The sequence below is a fragment of the Stenella coeruleoalba genome (genome assembly GCF_951394435.1).
Source record: "Stenella coeruleoalba genome assembly, chromosome: 18".
Classification (NCBI taxonomy): Eukaryota; Metazoa; Chordata; class Mammalia; order Artiodactyla; family Delphinidae; genus Stenella; species Stenella coeruleoalba.
Window position 1 is genome coordinate 78,045,846 of NC_137164.1, and position 11,776 is coordinate 78,057,621.

An 11,776-nucleotide genomic window follows, 5' to 3' on the forward strand; every position below is an offset into this window, starting at 1 on the left:
TATCAGGCGCTATGAGTAATCTGGAGATGATTTAAAGCATATGGGAGGACATGTGTAGGTTATATGCAATCTGCAGGGGGTCCTGGAACTGATTCCCTGTGGACACCAAGGGATGACTGTACAGTGTTTCCCTTAACCTACCTGACCACAGAACTCTGAGAAAACCGAGCTTAGAAAATGCTGCTCCAGGTATGAAAATTAGTATGCTAAAAACAAGTGGAAATAGGAAAGAATAATGGAATTTGGTATCATACAATGAAAGTTACACAAAAGAAAACACACATGAATATGTTGCTAACATGAAAGCCTTTGTTTTTAATTTGATTGATACACATTTGACAAAATATTTTAGAATAAAATAATCCATGAACAGGCACAAGGTATTTACAGTAACAACTGTGAAAAACATAAAACTGATGTACTCTTAAACAGTAATGTCTATTTATAAAATTTTTTGTTGTGAATCCGGAAGACTTTCATTTCTGCTCCTTACCCTGGTCTGAAGCCCCGACAGATGGTGCGGAAGGCCCAGAAGTAGGAGGTGCAACCCTGACACATTTGGCAAATAAGGATCACCTATTGGTTTGAGCTCACGGGGAAGTGAAGGGCCAGATCTTGGGGTAAGGTCCAGAATGGAAGACTCCAAAGGAAACAACTAAAGACAAGGCCTAAAATCACACTCATGTTTCTCAGTTTCCTACAGGAGAAGGCTGCAAACTATTTTTTAAACGGACTCAATTTCCCCTCTTTTAGCAGAAAATCAGCAACCCTGAGACTCCAATCTTCCATAATATAAAAGTTAATAAACACCTAGAAGGGGTTCAAGATTTATAAATAACTTTATATGACCAAATAGAAACTTTAAAATAATTTTTATGATGTGAAAATACTTGAGAACAAAATTTCTCAAAATTTTCATGCCTAATTCTTAAACATTCTAACGAATAATTTCCAATGTCTGAAATTAGTTGCACAAAAAGATACACTTTAACTAGATGTTTTAAATTGAGTACAACTTTCTCTTGATTGTTAAATGGAATGCCTACCTCTTCATATTATTCAAATATACTGAAATTAATTTTACCCATCTGGAATATACAATATGAATTTACTGACTTACACGACAACCACATAAACAAAGATCAAGAAAAAAATAACCAAACGCTTATGCTTTGTAACACTACTGAGACACAGTATACCATACATGTCAACATCTACTGATCCAACTAGGCTATTTAACTATACTTTCAACAATGGGTTCAATAAACAACTCTGTAGAGCATATATCCACACTGTATTTAAAAATCAAATTTGCTGCTCCTCCAGTGGAGGTTCCAGAGCTTCCATTAGCTTTTTATTTGCCTCTTCATTATGCCGGCTTTGACAATGAGTTAAATGTTTCTTAAAGCCTCTTGGAAAATTTGACTCAAAATTACAACGTGGACATTTAAGTAAACTTTGCCCATGAGCTGCTACATGATTTTTAAGGAGAGATTCCAAAAGGAAAGCCTTTCCACAAATTGTACATTTGTAGGGACTGTGGACATTATGCTTGTTAACCAAATGATGCAAAACAGCACCTTTTTTCATAGCACGACAGCAACAGATTTTGCAGTAATACTTTCCTTTTCCACGCTTCATGTATTTTGCAATCTCCTCTTCAGAGATAAAAGCCTCTTTTTCTTCAGTAAACTGCAGTACATTCTTGGACTGCTCTGGACTAGTCATGTCTATTTTGTTCTCTTTACTAAAATCAATCGATTCCACGTCAACCTGCTCTTGATCACTGCTCGATTCTTGGCCCTTACTATCTATCGCATCCAGATCTGCTTTTATATACTCACTGCTACTAAGCTCAGCATCCGAGTTCTCTTGGTTGTCTTTCTTGAGCTTCTTTGAGGAAGGAAATAAAGTGTCTTCTAAGAGTTTCTTAGGTGTAGCTAGTAGTTCTTCCTGAACCAAAACATCACACTTTTGATCGTCTATGGCATCTGCCTGTAGTTCATCACCAAGCTCAACTGCCTTCTGAGATTCTGAGAAGACAGCAGCTTTGGGAAGTTCGGGGAAAAGGGCATGTTTCCGGGGCTCTGGAAAAAGAGCACGTTTTCGTGGTTCAGGAGAAGCACGAGAGGCTGTTTTGGTAGGCTCAGAAAACAGGGCAGGTTTTCTAGGCTCAGTATCAATAGAGAGAACAGGCTTCCAGATATCAGAGGAAGCTTTAGGGGACTCAGATGGCCCAGAAGGACCTGGTTTCCGGGTCTCAGGGAAGACAGGTTTTTGAGGTTCAATAAAAAAGGAAGACTTCCAGAGATCAGGGGAACCACCACGGGAACTCTTCTGGGACTCAGAAAAATCAAGTGAAGCAGGAGAAGTTTTCCGCTGATCAGGAGAAAGCTTCCAAAGCTCTGGAGACCCTGAGGGTTTTCTGAGCTCTGGAGATCCCGCTGGACTACGGATCTCTGGGGACAGTGGTGGGCCTGGTTTGCGAAGCTCAGGAGACAAGGGAGGCCCTGATTTACGGAGCTCAGGAGACACTGGAGGAACTGTCTTCCAGTGTTCAGGTGACAAGGTGGGCGCTGTCTTTCGGAGTTCTGGTGGGCCAGACTTCCATGACTCAGGAGATGCGGGGGGAGATTTCCAGGAACCAGGTGAGACTGATGAAGACTTCCAGGATGCAGGGGACATGGATGGAGTTGGTTTCCAAGGTCCAGGTGATATAGAAGGAATTGGTTTCCAAGGTCCAGGAGACACAGATGGAGCAGGTTTAGCTGGCTTCCAAGGTCCTGATGATGCTGACGGACTGGACTTCCAAGACCTGGGAGACCCAGGTGGCCCTGGCTTCCAAGAACCTGGTGACACAGCTGGGGCTGGTCTCCGAGGCTCTGGGGACACAGCAGGGAATGGCTTCCAAGGTTCAGGAGACTCCGATGGGGACAGCTTCCTTGGCTCAGGGGAGACAGTCCGGACCGGCTTCCGAGACTCTGGAGACGCTGTTGGGGAAGGTCCCCAAGGTTCAGGGGAGGCAGCCAGAACTGGTGAGTCTGGAGATGAGGCTGAAGGTGGCCCCAATGTTTCTGGGAAATGAGAGTGTTTCTGGGGTTTGGGATTAGTAAGAGTTGCCTTTACTGGCTCAGGAGATACGGGAGCAAGTTTCTGTGGTTCTGGAGAAGGAACAGGGACTGGTTTCTGAGATTCAGAAACAAGAGGGACTGGTTTTGGAAGTTCAGGAGAAGAAACAGGGGCAGGTTTCGGAGGCTCGGGAGAAGGAAGAGAAGGTGTCTGTGGCTCAGGAGAAACAACAGGGCCAGGTTTCTGAGAGTCCAGGGAAGTAAGAGGAGTAGGTTTTGGTGATTCTGGAGACATAACTGGGCCAAATTTCTGTGTTTCTATGGAAAGGGCAGGTATAGGTTTCAGGAGTTCTGCTGAATTAGAGGCCATTTTCTGGTGTTCAGGAACAGAAAGGCTTTTCACAGGATCTGCGTCTTTGTTTAACTGACTTTTTGGTTTCTCATTGCATTTCTCTGGGGCTGAATGTGTGGATGTGATGTGATAGTATACGTTAGAGTACATCTTGCTGGTGAAAAAGCATTTATGGCAGTGAAACAGCTTTGCACTTTTCTGGTAAAATATCATTTTGCCTAACCCACCAGCATCCATTTCATCACAAAATTCTGGATGGATGGTACCCATGTGGATTTGTACATTTTCATAATCCGTGCCTCTGAAATTGCAGTGGTCACACTCCAAACGTGCCGATGGCTTACGAAGTTCCTGGAATACTTCCATTTTTCTAACATACACGATTATATTCTTTAAAAACAGTGCTGCAATAAAGCAGAAATAAATGATTTTCAGAGAACGTTTTTGAATAAAATGCTGTTTCTAGTCCATTCTTACTTGCATAAGTCTAGAATGGCACGTGCATCTATTAGATAATATCTCTATAAAGATTTTGAAGAGATGGGAAAAATAATAATTAATTTTAAACTGAGTCCCAGGAACTCTGCTATTTTTACATACATCATCTCATTTAACACTCCTAACAATATGACTCAAATATTACTTTCATTTACAGATGAAGAAATTAATGTTCAAAGAAACGACTTACCCAGGTTACAGGACTATCAGGGACCCAAGCTTCACTCCAGAATTATCTATTGCATGTGCCTTACACTTTGACTCTAAAACCGCGAATCAACAAGCTGTCAGTACGCAAAGCTGAGTAAATATCAAAGCTAAAGCTAGGCTATCAAGGCAGAGCAAGAAACTTTAGGTCCATTTCAGAAAGCACTTGTTAAACTAAATCTAACATGAAAAGACAGCTTTAAAAAAAAGTCAACATATCTTGTAATGTTTTATCCATCCTAATATACTTTATCCATTCATTTAATAAATTAATTATTTTGTGCCCCATGCTTTTCTAGGCGCTTGGGTTTAAAGGCGTGTCTTGCAATATGGTGCTTATATCAATTGGGGAGGTAAGAATGTGGAGGGCAGCACAGGAAGGCACTCAAGCAGAGATCCTGAATGATGCGATGGAGTGTGCCACAAACGGCAATTCAGATGGAGGACACACTTGAGGCAACTTGCTGGCCAGAAAACAAGACTTTTAAACTTTTAAGCTAGCCTTGTTAAGGTGGTAAAAGTAACAGAAGCTCACAGTTAAAAACATACGCATTCACGCAGTACAAGGTACTCACATAGTATCACTCCCCAGGGGTAGCCACTGTACTTATGTGTCACCGAAGAGAATGTCTATGTTTACACATTCTACACAAATGAGATATTAAGCATATTTTTCTGCAACGAGCGCTCATTTAAGGAAGAGAAGGTGTCTGTGGCTCAGGAGAAACAACAGGGCCAGACTCCAGGGAAGTGAGAGGTACATGTTTTGGTGATTCTGGAAACAACTGGGCCAGGTTTCTGTGTTTCTATAGTAAGGGCAGATACAGGTTTCAGGAGTTCTGTTGAATTAGAAGGCATTTTCTAGGATATTTTTACATACAGAGTAAGCACTGAATTTCCTTTGAATGTGAGAGTATTTCTGAAAGGGAAATTCCTAGAAATGGATTACCTGGTTCAAAGGCTATTTGCAATTGAAACTGACATTTTACCAAACTCTCAAAAAGTTGTTGTACTATTACACACCAACCAAGAATGTTGATGTGAAGACTAATTCCCCAGCTCCCTCAGCATCAGAGTATCATTAAACTTCGAATCCTTTCTACTTCTTAGGTGAAAACTGATATCTCACTAGTGTTTTAATGTAGTTTAATGACAAAGACTGAATATTTCCCCTTGTTTATTAGCCATGTGTATTTCTTTTTTTTTTTTTTTTTGCGGTATGCGGGCCTCTCACTGCTGTGGCCTCTCCCGTTGCAGAGCACAGGCTCTGGACGCGCAGGCCCAGCCGCTCCGCGGCATGTGGGATCTTCCCAGACCAGGGCACGAACCTATGTCCCCTGTGTCGGCAGGCGTACTCTCAACCACTGTGCCACCAGGGAAGCCCAGCCATGTGTATTTCTTTTTCTAGGATGTGCTTTGCCCATTTTTCCTAATTATTTGTAAATAGTCTTTGTATGTGAAAGAAGTCAGTCCTTTTATGGAAACTATCTTCTCACTTTATTATTTGTCTCGACTTTATGATTTTTTTTTTTGCTACATACAATTGGTTTACATAAAAATTAAAAACTTAAAAGTGCTTCCCTTATGACTGTGTTTTAAGTTATGCCTTCCATTCCATTATTTTTTTTAATCACTCAATATTTTCCCTATGACAATTTCATTCTTTTCTTACATTTGTATCTTTAATCCTCTGTGATCCAGCCTATATTTGACCCCAAATGGATAGTTCAGTCATCTCAACATTGATTACACATGTAACCAATGACATGTAATGTTCTATTTAGCAATTACTAAGTTTTGTGTATGATGCTATTCTGGGCTCTATTCTATTCCCCACCAGCTCCATCTGGTATGCTCTTCTTAGCATGGGTATCCAACAACTGCTCAAACAGATTCTGTACCTACCGTATTTAGCGCGCGTTCATGTCTGTACCTACCGCATTTAGCGCGCGTTCATGCATCATTATCTATGGGTGTGTGTGCTTTTATAGTTTTCCCTCAAGAACTCCAAGCACTTTTCAAAAACATACTCATCATAAAATATTCTCTTAAACGTTAGAAAGAAATGTTAAAAGCACACAAGAATACATGCAAAGCAATGCTGGTACAATACCGTTATTAAATATTGTATATTTAATTTACAATATAAATCCAGGACAAGTACTTTTAGAATGGGGAAGAAATACAGACCAACATGCTTTTCCCCTAGTAGACTTACCAGCTGTCTTACTAGAAGTCTTAAAAGTGGTCTTCAAAGGGCAGGCAAGTCTACATGGCTTTTCGACTAAACCACAGAAGACAGCGTGTAGTACATGAAGGACAAGATGAGCAGTTGGACCTGAAAAACAAAAGGGAAGGGGAATCCAGATTACTTCTCTGTGAAAATTTGTGCCCTCTGTAACAGAATTCTGCCCATTTCCCTCACTACCCTGCCCCTTCCAATAGCAAGAGGGGTCCAATCCAAGGCCTGGACACTAACTTTAATGAAACGACACCAAAGACTACAGTAGATACCATCCACGACGCCATCCTTGTTGAATTTTATTTTAATGATCCTCTATGGAATTAATGGCTGACCCTCACCCAACCAAACCCTTCTCAAACCCATCATCTAACTTCAGCTAACATGACAAGCACTCAGAAGACTCCTGCCGTGACTACAGGCTATTCTGTCAATTAAAACTTCTTATAGTTGAGGAAACTCAAACCCAGACATTAATAACTTGCTCAAGGTTAGGCAGTCCGCGTCTGATGAAGGACCATAGCAGACCATGTTCTGCTATCTATCCAGGTTCTTCCTCAAATATCTTGACCAACCTAATACAGTGGAATTTAGTAAGATCCTGAAAAGCCAGTAAATGGGCCCAAATCAGACAGATGAAATTTATCAAACATTTAGAATCCAAATATCAATTACAAAACATAGGACTATAGTGAACTGCACTAGGCAGAGTATCCCAGTGGATCACTGTCTCCAGCTCTGGGCAGGAAGGACACTTTAAGATCTTGAGTCCAAGCAGTGGGAATATGCAAAAGAAAGCAAACAGAATGGTAGGAAGTCTTTAAAAACATGTCATTGGTGAGCACAGACACTTAACTTCAAAAGAGGAAGAATTATGGATAATACACAAGCTGTCCAAAAACAAGCGGAAGCCAGCAGGAAAAGAGATTTCAGCTCAACATAAAGTTTTACCAAGCACTCGATCATGGAGTAGAGTGAGCTGCGCTGTCAGGCAGGAGCCCTCCATAACTGGGAGCCAATGATTAGTACAGGACCAGAAGGGTCCTCAGAGGACTGAAGTCCAACCGCATCATTTTATAATTGAGAAAAGTGATGCTGAGGGAGAGAAGTGACTTGTTAAAGATCACAACAGTTAGGTCAAAGAAAGCAACAGAAGACCCTGATTTCCTCACTCTGGATCTCTGCTGTAACAATAATGATGTCTTCCCCATGGGGATGTTGCAGAATTGAGTTCAGAATTCAGCTGCTGGGTAGAGGCTAGAAACTGAGATTACTTCCAGCTTCCAGATTATAGCATTTTTTTCCCCTAAGTTTCAGAGTTCCTTAGCCTAATTATGAAAGTAACTCTACATTGTGCAGGTTAATAAAAATCTCTCATCCTACATTTCACCTCTACAGACCACATATTGTGTCTAAAAAACATAAGTTTTAATCACGAGTGTTTTGCCAGTCCACCATCCTGTATTTTTCAGAGAAGTTCTACCATATGGTATCACACCTATTTCCATTTCCCATCCAGTTTCTTTCTTAACATCTAGCACCATTGGTCTTTTAAAACATTTTGATGCACAGCTCTCCCATGTAAACTCAATATGCAGAGCATGTCTATAGCTAATTTGCTCTATTAATATATATACAGTAGCACGGCTCTTCATCCTTGCTGATTTTTAAAAAATTATTAAACTTCAGAGACGTTTTAGGTTTAAAGAAAAACTGAACAGAAAGTTCTCTGCTCTCATATACCTTCTTTCCTCCCCTGCACATCCTTTGTCCTATTATTAACACCGTGTATTAGTGCGGTAGATTTGTTACAACCGATAAACAAATAACATGTTACTGTTAACTAAAGCAGAAACTCTATAACCGTTCAACAATACCCTCTTTGAGTCACAACTGATAAACAAATAACATATGTTACTGTTAACTAAAGCAGAAACTCTATACCCGTTCAACAATACCCTCTTTGAGTCAAATCATACAACACTTGCTCTTTTGTGTCTGGCTTATTTCACTTAGCACGTCTAAACTGAATCATGTATCATAATTTTATTCTTTTTTAAGGATAAGCAGCATTCCAACTTTTTCCCGTTCACCTGCTGATGGTCATTTAGAGTCACCGCCTTTTGGCTGCTTCGAAGAAGGCTGCTCTGAACACTGGTGTCCAAGTACCTGGGTCCCTGCTTTCAATTCTTTGGAGTTCACACCTAGGAGGGGAAGTGCTGGACCATGGGCAACTCCATGTTGACACTTTTGAGGAACCACTGAACCATTTTTCCACAGCTGATGGCCGCTCCATTTTAATTCCCAGCCACCAGTGCAGGAGTGTTCCAATTTCTCCACTTCCGAACCAACACTCTGGGTGTGAAGCGGCATCTCGTTCTGGATTCCCTTTCCGTAACTCTGCCGGCTAAGAGCATCCTTTGATGTGCTGCCTGGCGATCTGCACATCTTCCCGGGAGAGACCCCCACGCAAGCCCTCTGCCCACTTTTACACAGCTTTTTGTTGCTGGGTTATCAGATGCACACCACATTTCTCCCACTCCGTGGGTTACCCCGCCGACTTCTGAACAGCACTGATGACAAAGCCCACGCAGCCGAGGGCGGCAGAGAAAACTGCCTCCAGGACCGGACCCTCGCGGGGCCGCGTCCCGCCTTCCCAGCGCGGTTTTAAACAAAACATTTCGTGCCTCCACGGGATGACGCAGGGCCTCCCACCCCTAGTGCCGGCAGCCCTACCCCGCCCGCGGCTCTGGGGGGAGGGGTCCTTCCGCCGGCGCCAGCGGCCGGGCCCCTCCTCGGCGGCCGCCCCAGGCTTCCTCGGGACTGCGGCCCAGACGACGCCCCTCCCTGCCCGCCCCGCTTCTCACCGGTGGGCCGCGGGCGGCGTCCAGGCGGGGAAGGACTGCGGGAGGCCGGGCTCGCGGTCCGAGGCGGCTCCGCGAGGCCCTGCGGCGCGGCGGCCTCCCGAATGGCGACGAGGCGCAGGCGCGAGCTCCGGGCGCGCGAACGTGTGCGCGGCCACAGAATGGGCCGGAGGGGGCCGACGGGAAGCGAGTTTGGCGCCGCGCGCCCTCCCGCGAAGACCAATCAGATCGCTGGTCGCGGAGCGCCGCTTTGTGGAGAGAGCGCTGGTCTGTAGAGCGGCCCGCCCCGCCCCCGGAAGTGACGCGTGCTCCCACTCCGCCTCCCGGACGCGCCCGCCCCGGCTCCGCCCCAGAAGTTACAGCGAGCAGGCGGGTTTCGGGGACTGTCTGTGCTGCCGTGGACGGTGAGGGCTGGCAGGGTGGCCGTACCTGTCCTTCCCGCCGGGTCGCGGGTCCGAGCCGCGGCCTGGGACCACCCGGCCGCTCTGAGTTTGGGATTTGTTTCTGTCTTTGGCCGGGTTCTTTAAAGTTAACAGCTCCGTCGCGCTTAAGTGCCCCGCCGAGACAGTGCTGCGTAGGGAGGAAAACGGCTGGCCGCCAGGTTCCCTGTGAGAGCCAACGGCATCCACTGCCTCACTTGCAGGCACCTCTGGTCTATGCCTATGTTTTTTGTTTTATGCTCACTTTCACGCCAAATTTAAAACCTTGCATTCTTTTAATTTCTGGAAATAGTCTAACTTTAAATAGTAACTGGGGTGCTTTCTAGGAAATTTTCAGGTTTTTGCAGCAAAATGATCCATACTTTTGACCGGTTTTAATTTAGTTATTTATGTTTGGCTGTGTTGGGTCTTTGTTGCTGCGCGCGGGCTTTCTCTAGTTGCGGCGAGCGGGCTTCTCATTGCGTTGACTTCTCTTGTTGCGGAGCATGGGCTCTAAGGTGCAGGCTCAGTCGTTGTGGCACACGGGCTTAGTTGCTCCGCGGCATGTGGGATCTTCCAGGACCAGGGCTCGAACCCGTGTCCCCTGCACTGGCAGGCGGATTCTTAACCACAGCACCACCAGGGAAGCCCTAGATTTAATAGCTTTAAAAGAAGACCTTCCACATAATTAAAGGCTTTACAGTTTTCAGTTATCTTTTACCTGAGCTGCGTGGACTCCTGGAGGGAGGCATCGCCTGGGCTGAAGAGAACCTGCCCAGGTTCACTGTAAACTCACTTCTGGGAGGGTAGAGGGAGGGGGAATGGGTGACGGGACCACAAATAAATGAACACCATTCGTCTTTACCTAGGCAAACGCTTCCCATCCCCCAAGGCCCAACCCTGAAACGAACTCTTGTCTCCTAACTTATGAAAAAGTTCTGTGTCAAAAAATAAAAGTTGAAACGCCACTAGAAATACAGGCAAAGGACACAGATTATTTAGAAAAGAAGAACATAAATGTCCAATAAACAAAAAAATCTAAAGCTTTAATAATAAAAATGCAAATAAAAACACGTTTAAAGCTGTAAATTTTAAAGGTAGAAATGAGATCTTTTCTTTGAAGATCAAGTTTTATATTTTAAGAACTTTTGAGATCGTTATCTTGAATATGAAGCTATGTTGTGAAATTCAGCTTGGGAATAGATGGAGTGCTGATTTTCTTATTTTAAAAGTCTTTAATATTTTTATTGTAAGTGTTGCTGTTACGTCAGCGTTACCAAAATAACTTGCCACCCTGTATCGTTGTCGCAGTCTTTTATTGTCACTTGTGAGGCCGCCTCCTGAAAGGTAGTTTAATTTGTCATCCATATCACACAATTTCCAGTTAAAGAGCTGGTTAGAGCCCAGAGACTGTTAGCAAGATATCAGTTTATTATTTCTGCCATTGGTGAAGATCAGTTGGAGTGACGTGTCAGTGAAATATCAGTGTGTAGATGTGTACCTGTTCCTTTAGTCCATCTGCAGAAAGGAGTCCCTTCCATCTAGAGGCAGCTGTGGCGTGTGAGGACACTGCTGGAGTGCCGGAGTTCTGGATTCCTTTCCTTTAAGAAGCCTCTGGGGCCTTTTTACCTTCTGTTACGAAATTCACCTTTAGAAACAAGGCTTGTTGTGGCTGCAGGCTGTAGCTTGAACAAGTTCTTTACTTTGTTTTCTTCTGTGTTAGAATGAGTTGATTATTCCAGCTGAACTCTGCACAAGCCTCTAGCACAGGGCAACTTCTGGAAGCCAGTATCTAGATTGTGCTGGGGCAGTAACTCTGCGTCTTTTTCATTAATGTTTTCTTTATGAATAGACAACAACAAAAAATAACAAAACACCAAAAAACCTGCCATTATTTTGAATTGAAATGTAAACAAAGCTATTGTAGCTCTAGAATATATAAATACTTCAAGATGAATGACACAAACGGAGCTCCCAATTATTGAAATTTTGGTATTTTAAAGCTTCTCAGAATAGTGCCCTAAACTTGAAAGTATGCAAAGAAAGCAGAAATAACTCTTACACAACCCACTAAAATGAGGACTTACAGGCTTTCAAACACAATCTAGTTTAAGGCTCCTACTTAA

The 11,776-nt window shown here is 43.5% G+C and overlaps 1 protein-coding gene across 1 annotated transcript; it reads right to left on the reverse strand.

The window, feature by feature from the left end:
• Positions 1-289: 289 nt before the first annotated feature.
• CHAMP1 (chromosome alignment maintaining phosphoprotein 1) lies at positions 290-9,354 on the reverse strand. The gene is made up of 3 exons (XM_079903167.1): positions 9,235-9,354; positions 6,344-6,463; positions 290-3,824 (listed from the first exon to the last, which is right to left on the reverse strand). Exon 3 carries the CDS (start codon positions 3,784-3,786, stop codon positions 1,306-1,308), a length of 2,481 nt encoding a protein of 826 aa, XP_079759293.1. The 5' UTR covers positions 3,787-3,824; positions 6,344-6,463; positions 9,235-9,354; the 3' UTR covers positions 290-1,305.
• Positions 9,355-11,776: the final 2,422 nt, after the last annotated feature.